Here is a 25,077-nt window from a genome sequence, read left to right as displayed (position 1 = left end):
ACTGGCTCCAGGGGCAACAGGAGGCAGGCTGTTCACAGACCCTGCCACTGTTCCGTGCACTGACATATAGAGGCCCTGCACCATCTTTCACAATTGCAAACTTCATTTTTCATCTCACTTGATTCTTACAGTCTTACATGACATTTTCCTCCCAATACAAACCAGCTAAATAAGACCTCTGATGAAAACACATGGAAAGCAAGTTCAGCCTATCTCCAAGCTCTGCAGAGCAAAGCTGCCCAGACCCGGGCAGTGAGGCGACTGAGGCAGCCGCAAGAGCCAGGCCTCCTCCTTCACCACAAGAGCACAAGCAACAATCTAAATGTAAATCATGACAAAGCAACCAGCTGGAAGGAATTCACCTTGTGTGAGCAACGTGTCCCCTGGGGTCCCTTTCCACAAACAGCAATGACACTATGTGTAATAATAACTCTATTTAGACACTGTTACGAAAATTACACTAAGACAAAGATCCTCGCTTTGAAGTATCTTTGTAAGAAACTGTCCCTCAAGTTGGAGAGGTGTGGAACATACAAGATGGAAGCAGTTGAAAATGTTTTAGTATTAAAATTGTTAAAAGTTTGGCAGGTCTTGGCCTGAAGCTAGCATACCTATAAAGAAAAAAAGGCCAGTCAGACCCTGAGCCACTTTCATCCAAACCTCTGACGGAAATACATGTGTCTTGAGAGTTTGCATTCAATGCTTTTGCACAAGTCTGGCCCAAACTGCCAAATGTGTTGCCTACCTACAGAGCCCCCACTTCCATTTCCAGAGGACATCTGTGCTGCAAAGACAGATAACTTCAGGTGTCAATGCAGCAGGAGGGAGGGAGAGAGGAAGGGAGAGAGGAAGGGAGAGAGGAAGGGAGAGAGGAAGGGAGAGAGGAAGGGAAAGAGGAAGGGAGGGAGACCCTTCAGTACAGTAGTGCTGTCCATAGCTAACCATGTGCCAGGGAGTCACGTGTGAGGTAATTTTTATCTGTGTGTGGTTCCTATGGCTAGGAATCAGAATTTAAGTTTATAATGACCATGTGTCATTACCAAAGCACCCTGCTTCGATAGGATTCCAACCATCGGGAGACCTGTCCAGTCCAGCCCTCTCCCTACAACACCACCACAATTGATTGTCAACAATAACACTAAGGAAATCTACATGGTCCTATTTTTCTTAATTCATTACATATTCACATAAAGACTATCGAGTTATGTGTTCTGGTTAGCAACAAGCAGAGGATAGTCCTGAAATAACAGGTCCTAAGGGAGGCTTCCGATAACTGCCAGCAGCTTCTAGATACACTGTACCAGCCATCCTGAAAGACCCACGTTGTTCCTCCGAGAGTCAATGTCCCAGCATCTGTCCAAGTCTAAAACCACAGGCACCCACCCACTTGAACATACTGAACTATGATTCTATACCTGTACAGACAAAGTGCACAACAGAATGTGTTCTCGTGGAATCAAGGAACTATACCCAGACATTAAAAGATTCCAACTTTTTGGTGGCACACACCTTTATTTAATCCCAGCATTCAGGAGGCAGAGACAGGAGGACTGCTGTGAGTTCGAGGCCACCCTGAGACTACATAGTGAATTCCAGGTCAAACTGGACTAGAGCATGATGACCCTACCTTAAAAAAACTCAGCTGATGTTAAGTAAGATAAACCCTAACACCCTCTCAGGTTGCTACCACGAAGAGAAGGGAAATGCAGCTCCCTGGGCTGTCAGTCACATGTGCCATCCAGGAAGGGCGGCTGTGCTACATGTCACTTCTTGGTACAGCAAATCATTCTTTGGCTTTTTTTTTTTTTTTTTTTTGCAGGTCAACTTAGGGTTTTATTTAGAAGCAATTTATAAGCTCATCATCATGTCTGTGGTCCTCCCATTACTTAATGAAACTTTGTGCCATGGGGAGAGTTGTCAAAGTAAGAGAAAAACAGATGTCCAAGGTAGGGATTCTAATTACATAATAATGAACTAAATAATTCAACTCTTCAATTATAAATTTTAGGTGAATAAGAAAAGGACTACCAGAAAAGATCCAAACATGGGTAACATTGAAGGAACCACCTACTGTTCACACTCGAATAAATTTATCTTTGTTTACTTTCTGCTCACAAACATCATTTCCATTACCTTGAAGGATTTTCACTTTCCTGAACAATGACAGAAACCACCTAATTAGTAGTCTTCTTCCCTCTGCTGAACTTGGGCAGGAAGGGTTAAACGTGGAGAGCAAGGTGAACAGAAATCACACTCACTGTCAGAAGAAACAAGACCTTGCAAGGAGCATGCTCATTAGCAGCAGGAGGAGCTGCGGTGGCAAGATGGAAACTGTTCCCACCCCAGGAGTTAAGAGTGACTTCTAATTAAAGTCCTTCATAAAGAGCCAACGAAGCAGATTTTCCCAGTGCGCCTTCTCCTGAGAACACGGTCCAGTCTGGGAATACCCACACAGGCTGCGCACGCCTGGGCCACATTTGTAGCTTTTGGTACTCACCAGGCCTCCCTCCTTGTCTGCCAATGTTTAAGAGAATGAAAAAGATAGCACATGAGAGGAAAATCTCAGGACATGCATTCTATCTGCATCAGCTTTCTTAGTCTGCAGGTAACCAATGCTTAATTTGTGACAGAAAAAACAAGTACAATGATTTTTAAAATAATCTTCTGAAGAAAGAAATTCTTCTAATTGTACTTTCCTAGCCAACTGCAGAAAGTAGTGTTAAGACTTTCAATTTAGGAACACATTTAAACTGGAAAGCTTGACAGGAAAGAACAAACAGAGAGACTTCTTCTAAAATTCTGTTTTGTCTCTGACAGACATTCACACTGTTCCTTACTGTCACTGTTCTTGTCTTTATTACTCATGTTTCCTCCTGAAAATTTCCAAATAAATTGTGTCAGGCCTGTCAGAGTTGAATCCCAGTCTCTCTTAATCTCCTGTCACCGTGCAGCTGGCAGCCAGCACATACCCCAGGCCACTAACCATGGCTGTGGGCTGCAGACATCTCAGGCAGACTCATAGTCTTGGTACACACCAACACCCCATACAGAAGAGGGGAGCGGGAGAAGACAGGAGAGCCTTGCTCTTCCCTTCACCCACACCTTCCCTTGCTGCTATGAAAGAAAGATGAATCTGTTTAATCTCGGGTTCTGTGACAGCTTTTGAGGTACTCACTCAATCAGCTTTTTTAGAACCTATCACAGTCTCTTGACAGATTGACATTTATGATCCCAACAGCCTGTGCAAACATCAGTAAGAGCAATAATTAATGAACCCTCACACATCACTGCTGTCTCTCCCGCAACCATTTAAAGTAGCTTAAGCAGCTAAAACCTCTGTCCATGACAAATACCACACTCTCACTGGAAAAAAATGATCAAAGGAACTGGGCAAGTCCTATTTTCCTGGTACCTTCTCTTTGTGCTTTACTATCACAGCACACCAACGGTTCAATTCAGACTCTCTTGGCATTTTACTGTGTGCCACAAAAGACTTCAGGATAGAAAACTCATTCATTACCCATTGGTTTTCTTTTACTGTACTTAGTTAAACTGGGATGTTCCTTTCTTATCCTCTTAATGACCCTAGAATAATTCTGGAATAACAATATGCTAAAAAAAAATCTATTACATGAACAGAGAATTAAGATTCTAGAGGCTGATTACTAAAATGCTGAAGATAGAATAAAAATATCTATCTTCATTTGACATGGACATGAATCAAGCTTACAATGGAAACTCCTAGACCTGGATCACAACTATTTAAAAGTCAACTGTGAGCCGGACTCAGTCACTAAAGTGGAGCTGAGACAAATCCCTGGCACCCACATAAAATGCCAGGCGTGGAGGTGCACACAGGTAATCCTAGTGCTAAGGAGGCAGACACAGGGAACCTCTGGGGCACACTGGAGAGCTGAATGGGTGAGGTCTAGCCACAGACTCCATTCTCAAAGAGTAAGATAAGAGTGTGATTGAGGAAGATGTGTGACATCAACCTCTGGCTCCCACACATGCACACTCATGTGTGACTATACACATATGAACATACATGCACACACCACATGCAAGGAAAAATTTCTCTAAGTCAGTTGTTTACAACCTGCTAGTCAAGCACAATTTTAAGCATCAATCTCCTTGTTCTCTGGCCCTGTCTCATGGATTTATTTTCTCAGATTCTCTCCTTTAGTGTTAGATTTATGGGGGTGGCCTCATTCTCCTTCACAGACTCCTCTCCCTGTTGGGAATACATGTTGGGGGTAGGAGGAACATTAAAAGGATTATCTTGAGAATGCACCCCATAACTTATTTGAAAATAAGTTAGAAGCACCCAACACTTTATCCTGGAACACATACACATCTAATACATCCTTTCCTTGTATATCTAAAACATAACAGCTAATAAAATTAAGAAGAATGCTCAAATGAAGACTATATTCAGTCAGTAATCAGATTTGTCTCAGTTTTTAAAAGCATGCCCAATTCAATTGCATTGTTAGGTTTGCTCTGAATTTCTCTTTTAATCTACAACAGTATGCCTTTCAAACAACTCATTTAATCACATACACTAACTTTCTAAATAGTACTGGTTAGTCTTCTTGTGTAATCTATTCTGCCAGTCTCCTTGTTGCAATACCATTTAACTTTGAAGACAGAAGACTTGGCGGTGTGCCTCCTCAGTCACACTTCCAGCATCAGAACTACAGAATTCCAGCAGGCACCTAACAGGCCCACATGGCACAACTAAGAGAGGTGTTAACAAGCAGCCTTGGTCTACTATCTCTTCCAGTGCTACCTTGAAAGTAACATCAGTAACGACGATTTATTTTCTTCTATCTGGTTAACACATACACCCAGACATATCCTAATATAATGTGTGTACAGTGGACAATACTGTTTTCATTTAGTGCCTCAAAATATAAATTATGAAGTTAAATTTTCTAAAAACATAGAATAAGTCTGGCACTCTAATTTCTTTAAGTCTAGAGGCTTTCATATGATGTCTGTCTTGAGCTGCTAGGAATTAGCTATGACTATAGCCAACTTTCCTACTATGACTGACTTATTTGAAAAGGGCTGGAGGGAATGAACAGGCCAGAAATCTTCAAATAATATTATACTTCTTTATTTTACTCTTCAAAACACCAATGACTTGCCCAGTAGTGACCCTAAACTACACCTGGGTCCTTTGCCAGGAAGGCTAGAAACAGGGCTCCTTTGTGGAGAAACATCAACTATAGGAGTGGGAATGTGGTTAAGATGAATGAGACACCTCTCAAGTACATTTTCTGAATTATTGCTAAAAGCATACATATGGACAAAAAAAAGGAATGCTCTCATGTAAATCATCGCCCCTTGGAGTAGGTTTAACCTAACAATCATATTACATACCTAGTTTACAGAGCAAGTTTCTAGGACAAGGGTGATCACCTAAACTTACTACTACATGGTGCCCAGCAGCAAAATACTAACAATAAATGAGAGGACAGACAAGAAGGAGACAATCTCTATAATCTGATCAGCTCCTGATGAAAGTAAATCTTGCCTTGAGATACTGGCAGCCAGGGGGATCTGTGCTTCAGGTTTAATGAAAAGGAAAAATGTTTGAACATTTACATTTTGCCATTCAAAAGAATCAGCTTGAATACATGACTGAGAAGATGCTAAAATTAAATAGCTGATTTGTTTTTAAACTATTTTTGTTTCTAATTTAACATCAACTTAATTCAATTCCTTTCCAACCTAGCACTTCCAGTATCTTCTACCCCAAATCTAGTTTTCTAATACATTACTCTCAGGATAAATTTGCAAGCTTCTAAATAAACAACTTAGGTGCCCCCAACCCATTATAACTACTTCAGATGTGAAGCTAAATGAACCTAACTTCATATTTCTTCTAGAGTACAGAGAAATCACGCCGTAGCCACTTCTCAGCCTAAACATGAGCCTCAGGCATTCCTTACTCATGGTGTGACACTATTAGGCACGACCTAGTGTGCAGAGAGAGGGCTTAGGATAGCTAAAGAAAGTGCCTTAAGAAAATGGTTTAGGGCTGGAGAGATGGCTTAGCAGTTAAGGAGCTTGCCTGCAAAGCCTGAGGACTCATGTTTGACTTTCTATGTCCCACATAAGCCAGACACATAGTGATACAAGCACGCAATGTCACATATGTACACAAGGGGGAGCAAATGTCCAGAGTGCGACTGTAGTGGCTGGAGGCCCTGGCACACCAATTCTCTCTTTTTCTCTTTCTGAGTTAAAAAAAAAAAAGGTTTATAGAAGAAGAAGAAATAATCCATTTGTAAAATGAGCTACTGGAAAACTAGAGGCATGAGATTCTGCATAAAACTATTATGAAAGCTCTTTATTATCCATATTTGAAACAAGAGTAGCAAATACCTAATACTTTAACCTTAACTTAACCGATTCTGCTCAACTTTCTGCTGAAAGATTTATAAAGATGCCCACACAACTATACTAAAAATACTACATATTACATTAATGTTAAATTCAAAGGTTTGGAAATTGTACTATGATTATGTAGCAAAACTTCCTGTTGTTAAGAATTATACACTGAAGTTTTTATATAAAAGATTACTGATAGCTAAAGATATTGGTAAGGGATATGGGCATAATATATACACACGTGTATGCAGATAAAGAGGGATAAGAGTCAGTGTACACACACATGTATGCAGATAAATAGGTAAGAGTCAGTACACACACACGTATGCAGATAAACAGAGATAGGGTCAGTGCACACACACACATTTACAGATAAACATAGATAAGAGTCAGTGCACACACATTTGCAGATAAATAGAGTCAGTGCACACGTACATATTCGTGGATAAACAGAGTCACTGGAGTTAAATATTAACATTGAAAGTTTGGTGTGGGGCTGGAGAGATGGCTTAGCGGTTAAGGTGCTTGTCTGCAAAGCCAAAGAGCCCAGATTTGATTCCCCGGAACCCATGTAGGCCAGATGCTCAAGGTGGCGCACACATCTGAAATTCATGTGCAGGTCTAGAGGCTCTGGTGCAACCATTCTCTCACTCTCTTCTGCTTCTTTCTCTCTCAAATAAATAAATAAAACATATTTTAAAAACTGAGCTGGAGGGATGGCATGAGGGGACGCAACCGAGGCAGGTGGGAGCCACTGCTATCGCCATGACCCATGGTAACCAGCATGGGCTGCCCACCAGAGGAATGTGACAAAGCAGAGCGACTCTGTGAGGGGCAAGCGCCAAGATGATGGGCTTTCTGCTGCTGCTCGCAAGCACAGAGACTCAGAGATCATGGAGCAGAAGCAGAAAAAGGCAAACGAGGAGGAGGAGGAACCCAAGTAACTCCGAGGCCTCATGTCCAACCTTCCTGCGCGCCTGTGCACTTGGAGCCAGTCCCACCGCGCCTGCGCTTCCTCCAGCACTGCTCACAGGCCCAGCTCCGACAGCACTCCTTTGGACCTAAGTCTGTAGCGACCGGGTCCCTTTAGTGCTTCCTTCCCCTCAGGTAGCCTCTCTCCTCCTGGGGGGAGGGGGTTACCCTTCCCAGTGATTTTCATTCCTGTGGAGCACACCCCAAAGTAGTAAAAGTAGCTTTGTATTTAAAAAAAAAAAATTGGGCTGGAGAGATGGCTTAGCAGTTTAGAATCACTTGCCTGTGAAGTCTAAGGACTCATGTTTGAATCTCCAGGTCCCGCATAAGCCAGACGCAGTGATACAAGTGGACAAGGGGTGCATGCATATGGAGTTTGTTTGCTAGCTGAAGTCTCTCTCTCAAGTAAAAAATAAATTTGGTGTGGACCAGGCGTGGTAGAAATCGGGAGGCAGAAGTAGGAGGATTGCTGTGAGTTTGTGACCAGTCTGAGACTAGAATGAGTTCCAGGTTGGCCTGAGCTCCAGTGACACCCTACCTTGAGGGGGAGGCGGGAATGTGATGTGCAGAATACCTGAGAATTTACACATCTCCTAGCTTTTCTGGCAACCCTGAAACTGGATTCAAAAAGGAAAACATTCACTCACTCTTTCCCTCTCTCTTACTTACATCCAGGGAAGTCATGCTTGCAGATGACTGGTTAGAGAGCTTGCAGAATTCCTTCTCAGAAATACTGGACCTGCTTAGAGTTGATGGGAAAGTGCCTGACAGACGGCTATAGCTAACCATCAAGAGCAAGGTCAGAACTCGTCTTTCCAGCTTAGTGAAGCCAACACTTCCCTGTCGGTATCCTTCAAAGATTTGTTGTGGACTTCCACAGGTCACTCTTAGTCTATATTCCACCAACCCCAAGAAGGACCGTTTTTAATTTTGTCAATTACTGCAACTGCTGTTCCAGGAACAATGTCTAAGACCTTAAAATGTGATTTGAATCCACAAATACAGGTATCAACAGGTTGCCAAGAAAAGAGTGGAACTGAGCCTTGTCAGTTACAGGAACCGAGGAAGGCCATGGCAAGCACCTCCCACCCAAGTACCGCACACTGCCCCTCCCACCCAACTGTCTTATCAAAGCCATGCAGGATTTCTGGGCATATGATTCAAGCTATAATGTCATCTTTGGAAAGAGTTCACTTTTCCCAAAAGAAAAGCAGCAACAGCAGCAAGTTCACATTTGTCCAGGTGAACATGCACCTTGGCCAATTAAGGTGAGACACATTTAGACTGTCTGCTACTGTCTTACCCCTTGCTAAAGTAAAAGAAAAAAGGACATACCATGAGTTAAATGTCCTATTTTCTTGCTTACATATGTATACATTTTTAATAAGGTTTGAAAGGGCAGAGGAATGTGAGAAATGCACAGCATGTAACTAACTCCCCATCCACAGAGCTAACAGAAATGTAGTTTATTTAAAATTCTGAGTTGTGGTTCTGCTATTTGGAAAATGGCTTTCTGAAACTCTGAGGGTGGATACTGGTAATGAAGAGCACAGGCCACATAAGCTTTTACAGCAGTGTATATTACAGCAGACTGTGTGTGTGCGCACCCACAATTATACACACAGAGTGGGAGCTGGCTACTGGAGCCCACAGAGGTACTTGGCTTTCAGATAACTAATCACAATGAAGTCTCCCTTGACAAAAATGCCTATAAGATTAAACCTTCTAATTTTACAGCATAAACAAGTAAATTTATTGACCAAAGTATAGTCTCAGACTGTTGAATTAGATGCAACAGTTTTTTTTTTTAATTTAAATTTATAGTTAGGGGCTGGAGAGATGGCTTGGTGGCTAAAGCACTTAACCTGAGAGGACCCAGGTTTGATTCCTCAATACCCATATAAGACAGATGCACAAGATGGAGCATGCATCAGGAATTCATTTGCAGTGGCTGGAGGCCCTGGGATACCCATAGTTTCCCCCCCCCCCGAATAAGCAAATAAAAAGATTAAATTTATATTGTGTGGGGGGAGGGGAGAGAAAGGTATATGCACAGGCAGGTCAAAGGGAAACGGTCTGAGGCACAGAGTTCCTCACTGTTCATAGCTCCATTTTCAAGCTTCAAGGAAATTCAAATTCTGACTCTGCCTCCTTTCTTGTCATTGGTGCACTGTGATTCCAGAAGTTTACACATCGCTCAGCTTATTAAAATGTGAGGTCTGGAGAACTGAACTCAAGTACTCAGAGTTAGGTGTCAAGCACCTGATCCAGCAAGCCAAATGCCCAACACAACAGACAGTATTTTAACCAAGATTTTTAACCATAAGAAAACTAGTAATGTGGGCTGGAGAGACTATCCAGTGGTTAAGACACTTGCCTGCAGAGCCTAATAACCCGGGTTTGATTCCTCAGTACCCACCACATAAAGCCAGATGCACAAAGTAGTGAATGGGTGGCTATAGGACCTAACACACCTACATATTCTGTCCCCCACCCACACCCACTTGCAAATAAATAAAGATATTTTTAAAAGTCTACCTTTCCAGGCTGGAGAGATGGCTTCATAGTTAAGTCATCTGTCTGGGAAGCCTAAGGACCCAGGTTTGGTTCCCCAGTTACCCACGTAATCCAGAGGAACAAGGTGGTGCATGTGTCTGGCATTCATCTGCAGTGGCTAGAGGCCCTGGCACACCCATTCTCTCATAAATAAATAAATAGCCAGGCATGGTGGCGCACTCCTTTAATCCCAGCACCCAGGAGGCAGAGGTAGGAATATCACCATGAGTTTGAGTCCATCTTGAGACTACATAGCGAGTTCCAGGCAGCTTGTGCTAATGTGAAACCCTACCTTGGAAAACCAAATAAAGTGGAGATGAACTTCAGTAATGGGGAATATATCTTTTTAATTATTTTGTTCATTTGAGGGAGGGTTGGAGAGCAAGGGGGAAGAAAACAGAGAGGGAGACAGGAAAGGAGGGAGGGGGAGAGAATGGGCACATCAGGGCATCTAGTCAATGCAAATGAACTCCAGATGCCTGTGCTACCTTGTGTGTCTGGCTTACGTGGGTACTGGGGGATTGAACCTGAGACAAGAGACTGAGAAGCAGCAGGAGCTACTAAGAGTGTATGCAAACAGCCATATTGGTTTGTACCTCCCTCCCCTGCCAGCTAGGGTGCTTTACCTGGCAAAAATTTAGATAGGTCTTCTCAAAGAATCCAGTCACAGCATCTTAATTGGCAAAGCCACTTCTATGGTCCCTCAGACTCAAATTCTGTCTTTGAAAGCCTGACAATAAGCTTTCAACTTTCTTATAACTAAGCATGCTTCCACTCCACCACAGACTGAGCCTCCAGTAACGGGCCCAAAAGACGTGACTTCTCCACTCACTTCAAACTTTTTTTCTCAGAAGTCAACAGGGAACCAAGTCTAGCCAGGCAAAAGAGAACCAGGGCATGAAGTCTAAGTTAAACAGAAAAGGTACTGTAAGGTAATCACAGATAACTCTGCATGAAAAGGGCCTAACAACCTGTGTCTACCCCACTCATGTAACTCAGAAGAGGTTACTATGTTACGACTGCATGCACCAACCAGAACAGGGCACTATACAAAAGAATTATTCAGAGAGCCAAGCAACCTCACTCAGGGTATGATGGCTCAAGAAAATACCAAGAAGGGTCATTACATAAGCAACATAACTAGGCAGACAGTAAGAAGCAAACAGACTCCTTACCCCTCCCCCCGCCCCCAAAAAAGCTAGGCACTCTGACATCTAAATTATGAGTTTCAGAAGGAGAAGAAAGCAGCCTAGGCAAGAACCATTTCTAGAGCTGAAGGAGGTGCTGGCTTCAGAGGCAACAAGACTTCCAAGTACGCAACGTCTGGAATGGAACAAAGAGAAAGCCACTAGACATCTCACTGCAAATGTCAAGATACCAAAAGTAAAAACATGATTCTCAGAATTGTACAGGTGAAAAAAACCCATATGCATTAGTGAGAAGAGTAAGAATCGGCAGCACGTGACTTCTTGGTAATAACACGAAATTCCAGAAAACAAGGAAGCAGTGGTCTTTGCCCAAGATTCTTAAACACTCCATCAAGGTGGAGCAGAAAAGACCCCCAATACCATTTCTCCTAGTCACTACAGTTTGGGGGTGGTGTACTTGGGAAAGTGAGGAATAAAAGAAAGCAACAAGAATAAAAGGAGGCTCTCAGGAAACACAACAGCTTACAGAACATCTGATCCAGAAGGGACTACAAGACAGTGTGCTCTGGAAGGGGTCTTTTAGATAATACATACAGACTGAGGAAGGGAGTTGTTATGTTAGCCCAAATATCACAAGAAAAAGGAAAGGCAATTTTGAATGTCAAGAAGATAAATTGCATTAAAGAAGTATAACCCAATGCAAAGCAAACTAAATTCTGGCATGGCTTTTGAGAAACTTCTGGACATTAACAGTTGATCTTGGTGATGAACGACATCCCTTTTCAATAGCACAGGCACTGTGGTCTGTTAAGACCAAGAGAAGAAGAAAGTATTCCTAGTGTATCAACATGGTCTGGGAGGATACATTTATAAAGTGACTATTGTTAAAATGCCCTTCATTGGCATTAATTTTTTTGGGAACAACCTACAAACATAATAATGGAAGATTGGCTTAGAGTTGCAGACCTGAATATAATGTAGCTAACAAACATGGCAAGACAAAGGTTACAAGTGCTACAAGCGGACTTGACAGGTGGCTCTCTATTCAGAGGTGCTAAGAAATGATGCTGAGGGCTGGAGAGACGGCTAACGCAATTACAGGTGCTTGCTGCAAAGCCTGATGGCTTTAAGTTCAGTTCCCCAGGACCCACATCAAGCCAGGTGCACAAAGTACAGCATGCACCTGAAGCTTGTTTGCAGTGGCAAGAAGCCCTGGTATGCCCTTCCTGATCCCCCCCTTGTCTCTCTTTGCAAATAAATGTATTCAGATCACGAAGAAACAGTGAAACCAGTAATATATACTGAGCACTAAGATGAGAACCAGTGTGAACTCCGTGTTCATATTCACTCACCCCAGAAAGTAGAGCCTGGAGTACTTTTTCTTCCCCAGTTATGACATACCATACAGGGGCTGAAGAGATGGCTTAGTGGTTAAGATGTTTGCCTGCAAAGCCAAAAGATCCCGGTTCGCTTCTCCAGGTCCCACGTAAGCCAGATGCACATGGTGGCACATGCATCTAGAGTTCCTTTGCAGTGGCCCTGGTACATCCATTCTCTCTCTCTCTCTCTAATAAATTGTAAAAAAAAAAAAAAAAAAAAAAAAAGATACCATACAGACCAAAAGTGCCAAAACAGGCAGGAAACACCCAGGAAAAAAGGATGGCGGGATTTGTGCCATGGGACTGTCTCCAGACTGTCCTCAGATGTCTAAGCTGTGCTCCCTGGTGTGATGTGCTAGCGACAATGCCTTACTTCTATAGACAGGAAAATGCCCGACTAAAAACCCATGAACACCACTTGTTCTCTTGTTGCACTCTTCTTCTGAGCCAAATTCATCACTTTGCTTCTCTGTAAATTTAAGTCATTTAATGATAGCCTGGATTAGCTATCTCTTGGAGAGTCTACACGTTTCTCTATTAACCATCTCAGTTCTCAGCTGCTCCGTTCAGTTGTAGCACTATCTGTGTTTACTCAGAAAACAGTAGCCCACAGTAAGCTACAAAGAGGCTAAAAGGAGGGAGGAGAGGGGGGCCTTAAGGGGGTGGCACTGCATATATGCAAGTAGATGAACAGAATATTGGGGTGGAATGGCCCAATGAGGTCAGGGGAAGAAATTGAGTACAGGAAGGGTGGGGGGAGGGTTAATCAAAATCTAAGAGGGCATGAATAAGCCGTATGGAAACCTACGTTTTTGGACAATGGCACACCTAGAAGCCATAGATTATTACTAGAAAATTTTCAGTGCCAGGGAGGTACCTGATGTCCCCAAAACATTATAGGCCATTTCCAAGGCTCCTGGTTTCCCTCCAGGAACAGATGACAAGACCCTATTACTGAAGACTCCACATACTTGGGCTGCAAGGTCACTGAGAAATCCTGCTGGAGCTGAGCTGAAAACCTCTTCCCTGTAGACCAGCTGATAGAAAACTGGAAAAAGCTGTGCTGCAGGCAGCTCCATGGGAGAGAGAAGTCATCAGTGGAGATAAACAACAGCAGACACTGCAAACCTTAACGTTTGGCCAGCAAGACCAAATGAGCCAACACATGCAATAGTGGCATGTCTCTTATGGGGAAAACAACTATTCTCTAATTGGACTGGAGGCCCGCTCCATGGAAGGGAGTACATGCCTGATACTGAAAACCTGTAACAGGGGAGGTCATGAGCGCTAGGGGTGTAACGCCTGCTGATGTCTGACTAAATGTATATATTAAGCTCACCAAACTGCCTGGTAAGCACTTCTCTTAATGGTCATATCCACATATTAATGTTCCTCTCACTTTTGGTTAGAGAAGCTTCGCTTTGCAGATTGCAATGACCTCTGAGATGACTCAGAAGGCACCATGGTGCTGAAAAGAAGTGAAAGAGGAGTGCTCAGCACTGAAATATCTCTATCACACCTTCCAAGGCTCAGGGTCCATTGCGGAAGAAGTGGTGGAAAGAATGTAAGAGCCAAAGGGAGGGTAGGACGCCTTACATGCTCCTCCAGACAAAAAATGGCCTGGATATTCACTACCTCATAGTGCCTGGCACAAGACCCTTACACACTTATTTATTTAAACAAGGCCCTCATAACAGGAGGAAAAAACAATGACATCAAAATAAAAGAAAGCTGGGCGTGGTGGTGCACACCTTTAACTCTAACACTTGGGAGGCAGAGGTAGATGGATCACCGTGAGTTCAAGGACTCCCTGAGACTACACAGTGAATTCCAGGTCAGTGTGAAACCCTACCTCAAAAAACCTGAAAAAATAAAAATAAATAAAACAGGGACTAATTGAGAAGGGGAGGAGATAGGATGTACAGAGGAGTTGTAAAAAGGAATATGAAGGGGAATTATCATGGTTTCTTGTCTATTAATTATGGAAGTTGTCGGGGGAAAAAAAGAAACAGTGGTCTAGGATAACGCACCTAGTTCACCCCGTCTGAGCTGGCTGTCTACCCATTCAGAGTCAACGTATCTCTACCGACGTCTCTTTCCCTGTGCTCTTGAAGGTAAGACTGCTCTATCTGCAGCCTCTACTTTGTCATCAAGAGCATCCTGAGTGTCCAGGCTGTGGCTTCCCGCTACATGCACAGACTTCCTTCATATTTCCTAGGGGTCTTCTGTGAGTCATAGCTGATAGCACTTCCAGGGCCTGCTATTTTGTGACTCTTTCATCGTGTGTACGTTTCATGACTCTGTAGGAAGCCATCTCCTTCCCTCCCTCATTTACTTCCTTCCTTCCTCTTTTACTGTGTGTGTGTGTGTGTGTGTATGTGTACAGAACTCTGGGCCATCTTCTCTTCTTTAATTTCCTTGACTCACTGGCTCCACTTTCCTTCCTGGTCCCAAGTACCCTATACTTTTGTATTTATTCCTTTATCCATTTGCATGACCTTAGTCACTGCTTCTAGATTGATAACTTCCAAAATAGGCCCATATTTATATTTACTATGTAAAAATTTAGCTTATCAAAAACTAAAAATAGTTTCAACCACTTTCCCTGTCCCTTCCTTCTCCCTTGTCATCATCAGTTGGTTTTTTCTTTCCTCAGTTTCCCAGGGTTAGACTTTCTCTCATTCTGTATTCAGCCAATTCTAATCAACAGTCAAATTCTGTCAATCATTCTTTTAAAACATCATTTTCACATTCATCTCTTCCTGCATTCCATTAGCTACCTACCTGCAGAACACCCTCTTTCTCAAAGAGTAAGTATAAATCAAATTTTTGTAAGCCAATTTTACTATCATTATTGTTTTGGTTTTTTCAAGGAAGGGTCTCACTCTAGCCCAGGCTGACCTGGAATTCATGTGTAGTCTCAGGGTGGCCTTGAACTCACAGCGATCCTACCACCTCTGCCTTCTGAGTGCTGGGATTAAAGGCATGTGCCACCATGCCCAGCTTAATTTTATCTTTTGAAACAAGGTCTCATGTAGCCTAGTCTGGTTGTGATTGTCTGATCCTCTTTCCTCTGCCTTCCAGGTGCTAGGATTATGGGCACGTGTCACCATGCCTGACTGCACATGTAACTTCATATGCAAAAGGAAAAACTTACCTACATTTGTCCAATGGCAGGACACTGTAGATACTGAATGACCTACCTGTAACATTCATTCTTAGTTGATCTGGCTTTTAATAATGGGATTATCATATGACAAGTTTCTCTAAAATGACATACCTATACTTAAGGCATCAGAAAAAAATTACTGAATGGCCCCTTTGTCCTATATTCCACATAACAAAACTATAAAACTAATTTCTCCAATAGCAGGATGTATTTCTGCCTCCATGCCCGACAGCTTAGTTTTAAAGACGGTGCATAAAGAAGTATATTCACGTAAAGGCGCAAGAGACAACAACCAACCTAGGAGAACATTCAAACGCCTGGGTGGACCTGGGGTGCCCTTCTCAGAAGTACTTCCCAGACCTCTGCTAGTCTCTCCTGTTTCGAAGGTCTGGTGACAGTGGCCTAGTGAGGCTGGGCGATGCAGGAGGAGCGCAGTACTTCCCCAGTGTGAGCTGCATGCGTGCTAGTCATAGCACTGCCGCACGGAAGGTTCAATACAGGCTGCTGCGAGACATCAGCGCTACCTTCCAGTGTCCTCTGACCACTCCCAGCATTTCCCTAAGGAGGCCATGGTTTAAAAAGAAAAGAGACATTACTATTGTATTTTCCCTTAATGGTTAACATAATCCTACCAGTATTCAGGTTTTGAAACAAACATAAATGACGTCTGTTGCTCTCTAAAAGCTGGGGTCATCTAACTTCATCTGTCTGTCTGTATGGTATACTCCCAGAGACAAGAAGCACACTCATCACTCTGCATGCTCCTACAAAATCAACAGCAGGACTCCGTCATTGTAGTTGTTAAAAAACAAAGTGGTGACTGCCTGAACCCAGTTAAGAATCCCAAGCGCTCTGATATTCCACAAAGTAACCACTTCTGAAGATGTGATCTATAACCATGGCAACAGGCAATACAATAAGATTATGGCTTTAATAGTCCATGATGATGAAATATTTCCAAAGGCATTTCATGAAGGAGATGGCTCAGAAGCAGACTCAGGTGTGAGGAATAAGCTCCAGCCCACCTCCTGGCAGGAGAGGCAATGGGGCTGTCTCTTCCCAGACAGACGAGCAGGCAGACAAACAGAGCACATGACTTGTCTTGAAAGCAAGCAGCAGGACGAGGCAGTAAAAGCCCATCAACATGCATCATCCTATCATGGCTCAGTGTCAGCCCAGCCTCTATTAGCCATCGCTGCATCAGCGCAAGTCCCAGACACTTTATCCTGTTTATAATTGCTGATGAGCAGTAATAAGGCCTCCTTGCCTCAGCTCTGTCCGTTCCACTTCAGCACCCACCTATTAGGTAATAACTTTTATTTACAGCCCTGCTTGATGCGCTGTTCTATTAGTACCGAGAACAGAGTAGGGCAAAAAAAAAAAAAAAGTCTCCTAGCGGGCACTATCACCGCACGGCTTCAGTGATGCATGCCCCGCTCTGCGGCTGTCGTCACACTCCTTCCCGTAACACTGCTGCGTTTCTAACATGAGCTTCTAATTAACACATCTGTGCTAGAGAGCAGCACCTGCACGGTACTCCTCAGACCTACGCTCCCCCAATCCTAAAAACTCAAAAGTAACAGTGGAAGAGTCAAGTGCTTCACAGCCTTTTTCAACAGTGTTGGCTCAGACAACTGGTCAAGTGGAGCTAATTGATGGACGCTTAGGCCTTTCCTCCTTGGTGAGAATGCAAGCTATGATAAAATAAAAACTGTTGCTGTAAGGGCATTCATGGATCTAAGCAAACCAAATCTGATCAAAGTACCTGAACAGGAGGTTTAAGACCAAGGCTGTCAGTCTGCTCCTCTCAAACTGCAGTAAGCCACTGCGCTGTTTCCTTCCTCTTCCTCTTTGTGCTGCAGCACCTCTCAACTTCTCAAGTAGAAAAATTCCTCTCGTCAAGACTGGCACCGTGGGGCTGGGAGATGGCTCAGTGGATAAAGAGACTGCCACACAAGCATAAGGGCCTGAGTTCAGATGCCCAGAACCAATGCAAAAGCTGGGAGCAGAGGCACATGCCTGGGATGGCAGCCCTGGTAAGCACAGACTGTCCTGGGGCTTGCTGGCTGGTTAGTCTAGCTGAATGCGTGAGAGAGAGAGGTCTGTGTGCAGTGAAAAACCTTGTCTCAAAAGTAAGGCAGAGTGTGACAGAGGAAGACACCCAGTATTGACATCTGGCCTCTATACCTACAAATACACACAAACTCATGTGTGTATGATTATGTCATACAGACATACACACACACACACACACACACACTGGGTACGATGACTTGCTTCTCATGTATATCCATCCACCTTTTCTCAGAAGGGGAACTTTCTCCAGAGTACAACTAATTGTGCCTCAGACTTAAGCCTCAGACTTCAAGTCCAGCATATCCATTAGGTAGCACATGCTCAGCTGCGGTACAGATATGGCAACTGGTAACAAGAGAACCCAGCTTCCATTTAGGGATGCAGTTAACAAGAAGCAAGCTTTCTCTTACCTTTTGTGAAATCTATACATCACGTGAATGCTGTTAGACTCCTGCACTGTTATTCACCTACTGAGTATCAATCCATCTGAGCATCATGCCTTGTCCTCATTTGACTTTTCAGCACAAACAGCAAAGGTAAAGTGCTTACTGTTCTTACAAGAAAAGGACCGTCATGCAAGAGAAGGCATTTAGACCCACCCACCAGTGCAGGCTCACATCACCTGTCAGCAATCAGCCACCATGCACATGGCGACACACTCTGGTGAGACCACCTTCTTCAACTGGGAAAAACATGGAAAGACAGCGCCTTTTCCATGTAGTTTGCAATTTTGTCAAATACTTAGTACTCATTTTACCTCCTACCCCGGGAGTCAAATGAGCTCCTCCTGCAGGACCCACGATGGCGAGCGCACCAGGTGCAGCACTGTTTTAACACTTTTTTCCTTGCCATGACAGATTTACTGTTTTGATCTTTCTTCAATGGTTACATTAAATGCTAATAAAAAATGAAAGGTTTATATCTTCCCTAATATTCTCCTGATGGGAACTTGCATATTACATAAGTAGGTCAAATTTCTAATTTTCTGCCTCAAATGCTGATACTGCAGACCTAAAGGGAGAGCTTTATTTGAAGGACCAATAAGAAAGAAAAAGTTGAAATACACAGTTGAGCTCATACCTACAGCCACCTTTCCTTAAACTCCACAGAACAGGAGCTAAGAAGTCTTTTCACAAGAACCACCAACAGTGAGCAGTACTGACCAGTGCAGTTTGTATCACTGCTCAAACATTTCCATGAACACCGACTCTTCCAGGACTCACACTATTGCATGTATGTCTAAAATTAAGAGGGCCACCTCTAATACCGCTATCCTTTAGATTCTGAACCAACTTAAAAGATCTCATGTAAACCTCTTGGTAACATAACAGCAACAAAGCATGTCCCTGTGACTGGCTTCTCAACACTGCTGTTCAGAGTGTTTAGACACCAGTCTTCTCTGAACCCCATGTGGAAGGGCGTCTCCTGTCTCCAAGAACAGACACTGTGTCACAAGCAGGCTGCCTGAGAGGAGTGAAGGAAAGATTGGGAGGACCAAAGATAAACAACGAGCTGCACATGGCTCTTCTAGTGCATGTCAGTGTTCCCTGAAAGGATAACATGTGCAGAAAGCAGGGGACGACGGTTAAAGTGGATACGCTTCTTGCAGGGTGGGAAGGGGATGCTTTCAGGAAAAACTGACATTGACATTTGGTGGGACAGGGCCTTGACTCATCTGCTTTAATCTCAGGCAATACCACACATATGACCCTATAAATAATTATTTTATTTGCTACTCTAATTATAACCACATTTAAACATGCACACAATTTCTTTATCATTTTTTAGCTCTATTACCTAAGTAACATATTTGCTCCAACAAATGTACAAATAGATATAAATATGATGGGCACAAAGTTTGTTGACAGGATGTCAAGTCAAACCCATCAATTTTTTTTCTTAACTTCAGAAGTAAGGGGAGTGTAAAATGAAACAAACAAAGCTAAAATAAAGCCTTATATGAGTAATCACCTGGGGTTGGAGCTAGCTCAGCAGATAACGGTGCTTGCCTGCAAAGCCTGACGGCCTAGATTTGATTCCCTAGTCCCCACGTAAAGCCAGATGCATAAAGTGGCGCATGGGTCTGGGGTCTGTCTGCAGTGGCAGGAGGCCCAGTGCACCCATTCTCTCTACCTCTCTCTCTCTCTCTCTCTCAAATAAATGTGTTTTTTGTTTGTTTTTTTTTTAAAGAACAGTCAACTATAGAAGGAGCTATTTTCTGGTCTCATATGCTTAAATGCTTGTCCCTGGACATATGCAATGCTCCACTCGGAGATGCTGAGCAGCCTCCCACGAAGAATGGACAGGCTATTTCTCTAAGTATTTAAACTAGTCGTGCTTCTTTCTGTCAGAGAGAGCTTGCATTAGAAGGTTCACCAATATCAAAGTAAATACAAAGCAACAATGCTTTGCTGTAACTCTGTAAATAAGTCTTCTCAGTAAGAAATCCTACCAAAAGGTCACAAACTTTTCTCCTTTTCCACAAAGAACTTTAATCACAAAATTATCACCTCATAAGCTCTACCTAAACATTCAAATATCTTTCAAATAAACCTGTAAAAGAAATGACTGCAGCTCAGATGACCGTCGCCTGTGGCATAATCTGTTGAGTAGAAGAGGTGAAGGACAGAGCGACTCTTCTGGCAGCTGGTTGCCAAGGAAGCAAGCCAGTGCTGCCTTACAACACTTGCTCTTGGGCAGGAAGGTTATGAAGAGCAAACAAGTGGAAGCCTCTGGGCGCTCTCTAGTGATCTGAGTGTGCGCTGTGCTTCAACGCTCCCATTCTGATCAAAACACCAGGCACTGCATGGCCATTTTCAACCTCTGCTGATTATGAGGCTCCAAGAGATCTCAAAAGGGACAGAGTAAGGGGAAATGGGGATAGCCACACATTCTTTAACTAAATGTTTCTCTGCTTAAATACAAAATTATCATTGTGTTGCTTTTTATGGTTTTGTTTTGTTTTTTTCCCCCGAGGTAGGGTTTCAATCTAGTCCAGGCTGACCTGAAATTCACTCTGTAGTCCTAGGCTGGCCTTGGACTCACAGCTATCCTCCTACCTCTGCCCCGAGTGCTGGGATCAAAGGCATGTGCCACACACCTGGCCATTTATTTATTTTATTATTTATGAAAGAAGGGGGGGATTTGGACAATGGACACACCAGGGCCTCCAGCCACTGCAAATGAACTGCAGACACTTGTGCCTGGCTTTACAAGGGTATTGGGGAATTGAACTTGGGTTATCAGGCTTTACAAGAAAGTACCTTAACCACAGAGCCATCCCTCCAGCCTATCTCATGTGAATTTCGAAATAAATTTTAAAAAGTTGAGATAAAGATCTTTTACTAGTGTTCTCTATATCTCTACATACTGTGTGTCTTTATTCTGAGGCTGCTGACCTAAAGAATTAACTTTATTCCAGACAAAGAATCTGATTTCTTTTCTTTAATAGTCTCAATATAGAGCCCAGGCTTGCCTGGAACTTCCTATATTGCCCAGGCTGACCTCAAACTTCTGCAAGCCTTCTGACTCCCCATCTTGAGTGCTATGATCAAAGGGATGGATTACCACACCTTTACTACACATCACTACTAGAAGGCTACTTCAATTCCAAACCTGAATAGATTGCCTGGCAGGGAGCCAGCCAGATCCCAGAAAGAATGGATTAGCGGGGAGGTGTCAGACATATCCCAGATCTCAAGACAGAGAAAAAGGAAGCAGAACAAATCCTTTAATTTACTTCTCAAAATCAAGATGGACACTCTTATGTCAGTTCAGTTCAGGTAACCATAAGCAGCACTCAGAGTCACAGGCTTCTCTCAAGGTACAGCAGGCTGAACTCAATGCCCAGGCTTAGAAAACTCAACTTTCCTTCGGGCTTTTCCCTTCCAAATCAGAAAGTCTCAGTCCTTTTCTATTCACCTCCATAACAGTATTGGGACTGTTAACACTAAGGGGATGGGTGGAGAGATGGCTCAGTGGTTAAGACACTTGCCTGCAAAGCCTAAGGATCCATGTTTGATGTCATTCCAGATCTCACATAAAGTCAGACACACAGTGAGGCAAATGCAAAGTTACACATGCCCACTAGGTGGCAGAAGTGTCTGGGGCTCAGTTGCAGTGGCTGAGGCCCTGGTGAGCCAATTCTCTATCTCTCTCTCTCTCTAAAAAAATTAAAAATAAAGACTAAGGGACTTTTGAACTTGTACTGGATGCATTATGAAATGGCCATGAGCCTTTGGGGTCAGGGTTAGAATATTACATCTTAAATCTGAAATGTCTATGCAGGTTTGTGTTACAGATACTTGTTCCCCAGCTTTCAGTGCAATTCTAAAGACTGTGGTGTCAGTAGAAGGTAGGTCATGTAAAGAGGTCACTAGGAGACAGTCTCTACTTACAGCCACTACCGCCGTATTTCCTAGTTTATACCACATGAAAGACCTCTACCTCACAATGCCACCAGCACAGCTTCTCTGCTTCTCTGAGATAGTCTGAAATCACTCTGAGCTACGAGCTTTCCTCCTTTTAGTTATTTCTTTTTTTTTTTTAATCTTTTTTAAAAATTATTAATGGGTGTGCCAGGGCCTCCAGCTACTGCAAACAAACTCCAGACATATGCCCTGTTGTGCATCTGGCTAACGTGGGTCCAGGGGAATTAACCTTGGTCCTTTGGCTTTGCAGGCAAATGCCTTAACCACTAAGCCATCCCTCCAGCCCGTTTCAGTTATTTCTATCAGGTAGTTTGGCCATAGTGATGAAAACATAACTAATATAAATAGCAGTTAACAACCGCTGAAAGTCTACAATGTGAGTAATGTATACTATTTCTTACATAAAACCTCCAAGATGAACTTAACCCACTTTACAGATGAAGAACAAATCTGAAATGTCAACTTGCTTATAACCCCTTGTAAGTGGCTAAAGTTGACCTAAAACCACATCTGGTTTGAGAATTTGAATTTTGTAAGTACTTTGCTAAATGCTATGTTTCCAAATCAGTGATTTGGTTTTCTCCAAATTTCATTCATGCCTTTCTACTATCTGTTAAAGAAAAACAATAATTGCTGAACTGTGCGATGCAGCAGCACAGAAAACACAGGTCTTAAGCAAGCTCAAGCCCTGGCACCATAACCAGTAGCATTAGTACCTCAGGAAACACACTTGACTCTGTGAGTGTGCAAGAATAGTAACACTGTGCAGATCTGCTCTGAAGATCAAGTGAGCAAGCATTGAAAATACACTGGGCAGACAGGTCTGGCAATGTGAAGACAGGACACAAATGCTACTGCTGATTTTAGATTCACAAGGTAGTATGGCAGCAGAGAGAAGGAAAACATATACATAGAAAATGGAACTGGGCTGGGAAGAGGGCTCAGCAGTTAAAGGGGCTTGCAAAGCCTGTCAGCCTGGCACGGATTCCCTGATACCTACCCAACATCACAGGGCTCTGAGGACTTTCAAATTTCTGGTTGGAGTAGGTACCAGGTGGCTCTACAACTTGCCACTGACCCAGCAGGCTATGTCTCACTACTGGAACCAGGAATCCACTCTCCCTAGTACAGCTTGCTTATGGGCACAGCAGTGAGAGTGTGCCAGGGCCACTGCACCCACCTGTGGTCTTCAAGATGGCCATTTGGAAGAGAAGAATAAAATTACATTCTTTAGAGTTCAATGCCTGAATGCCAATTTGAATCTACACAAAGATAGGCCTGTGTGAGTTTCTGCATCACATCATAAGTATTTAAAGTTTTGGTGTAAGGTATAGATGGAAGTAGTTTGTGCTATTTCTGTTGGGGAGGTAAAAGGACTTTATAAGTTGAAAAGTATTTTAATATAATTATTTTAACTCTTACAAATATAAACCTTGGCTGTTTTGAACAGCAGATAGCATTACAGTGGTCACTAGGATTACTCTTTTAGAGAGCTACAAGATTCACGATTTCATGTTTAATAAAAAAAATATTAGGCTGGAGAGATAGCTTAGCAGTTAAGACATTTGCCTGCAAAGCTAAAGGACCCTGGTTCAAATCCCAGGACCTACATTAGCTAGATGCACAAGGTGGCACTTGCGTCTGGAGTTCATTTGCAGTGGCTGCAGGCCCTGGCACACCCATGCTCTCTCCCCTTCTCTGTCAAATAAATAAATAAATTTTAAGAATCTCACAGACACAGAGACATTTCAAGCACTCTATGCATCTAGACAGAATGGCTTCAGTATATCCCACAGCTTTATGATGAGCAAAAAAGAGTCACTTTCCAAAGCCACTAAGATATCAATGTCAGGCTAAGGCAGTAATTTTTCTACACTAGAACTTCTTCACTCCCCATCCTATATTAACAGTGGTGGGTGTGGCTATTTCCCTTCAAAAAGAGGTCCAAGACTTGAATCAACTGGGCAATAATCTGCAATTATATCTGTTTTATGCTTACTAACATTTTCAGATATGAGGAAGTAAGTAAATTCTGCTGTCTACTTTCTTGGCTCTAGCTGTCAGCATTACACAGTTAACCTGACCCCCTAGAAACATCACTGACTTTTGCTCAAACTACATTCCCAGTACCAAGGACAAAAAATAAATCCCTTCAGAGTTGATGCAAGGGAATCAACAACACACTGGTATACACACCAAGATAGAACCACTAACTAATTTCCAGGAAGAATTCAGGTAAGGATTGTGTACATACCTGTACCACAGGATCTTTTGGTTGGTGTGATTAACGAGACATGAGCTGTATCTGTGCATGGCCCACCTAGAAACAAAAAGGTAGGCACGTCAGTCAGGTATCTTCTACATGCCCACAGCTGCTACCATGAAGAAAGAGAACTTAGGAAGGAAAGCTTGGACTATACACATTCATGAGGGCCGTAGCAGGGAAGGTGGCAAATGAAGTCTAAGCATCTTGCTTTGGTTCAGTAGTTTAGTCAAGAGTTTCAGAGTCACTCTGCATTATACTATGCCCTCATAAATATAGTTAAGTCTCACATAATGTTAAGAAATTAGAGGAGAAAGTCTAAATAGAATTTAGATCCAAAATAGAAGAAACTACCCAAAAGTTTCGAGAGATGAGATATTCCACAAAGCAATAAGCAGGAGACTGCCCTTTTACCTCAGTGGGCATTCTGCCTTTGAGCTAATAGTAAGATGGCCTTATTTAAAGGAGGGAACTTCCAAAGGAATAACAAAAAGCTTGTCAGATGAAATAAGAATCATTTGGTATATAAGGAGAGTATTGTTGACCAAGGAAATGTGACATCAAGGGGTCCTTCATGGTATCTTAGTCCAAAGGTATCCAAGAGAGATCTTAGTTAGTTACAGGTTAAGGTTGAAAAGCAGCAATTTCGTTCTGTAGGATGAGGACCATCAACACATAAGCG

The 25,077-nt window shown here is 42.9% G+C and overlaps 2 protein-coding genes across 2 annotated transcripts in view; one reads left to right on the top strand and one right to left on the bottom strand.

Annotated features, from left to right (window-relative positions):
- The window catches only part of Zfand3 (zinc finger AN1-type containing 3), a 236,868-nt gene that overhangs the window by 28,283 nt on the left and 183,508 nt on the right, over positions 1-25,077 (bottom strand). Inside the window, exon 4 of the mRNA XM_045157409.1 lies at positions 24,387-24,452. Coding sequence (XP_045013344.1) covers positions 24,387-24,452 — 66 coding nt within the window. The remainder of the gene's footprint in view (positions 1-24,386; positions 24,453-25,077) is intronic.
- On the top strand, positions 1,905-7,346 carry LOC101594307 (small EDRK-rich factor 2-like). The gene is made up of 2 exons (XM_045156002.1): positions 1,905-1,946; positions 7,203-7,346. Exons 1-2 carry the CDS (start codon positions 1,905-1,907, stop codon positions 7,344-7,346), a joined length of 186 nt encoding a protein of 61 aa, XP_045011937.1.

This window comes from Jaculus jaculus, chromosome 8 (assembly GCF_020740685.1).
Source record: "Jaculus jaculus isolate mJacJac1 chromosome 8, mJacJac1.mat.Y.cur, whole genome shotgun sequence".
Lineage (NCBI taxonomy): Eukaryota > Metazoa > Chordata > Mammalia > Rodentia > Dipodidae > Jaculus > Jaculus jaculus.
Note: the sequence above shows the minus strand (reverse complement) of the source record. Positions and strands in the feature narration are given on the sequence as shown.

Bases quoted from the DNA above. Each gene is read 5' to 3' on its own strand.
- LOC101594307 (XM_045156002.1), top strand. From the start codon at position 1,905: ATGGGGAGAGTTGTCAAAGTAAGAGAAAAACAGATGTCCAAG. The intron at 1,947-7,202 runs GTAGGGATTCTA...GCTGCCCACCAG, and splicing joins GAGAAAAACAGATGTCCAAG to AGGAATGTGACAAAGCAGAG.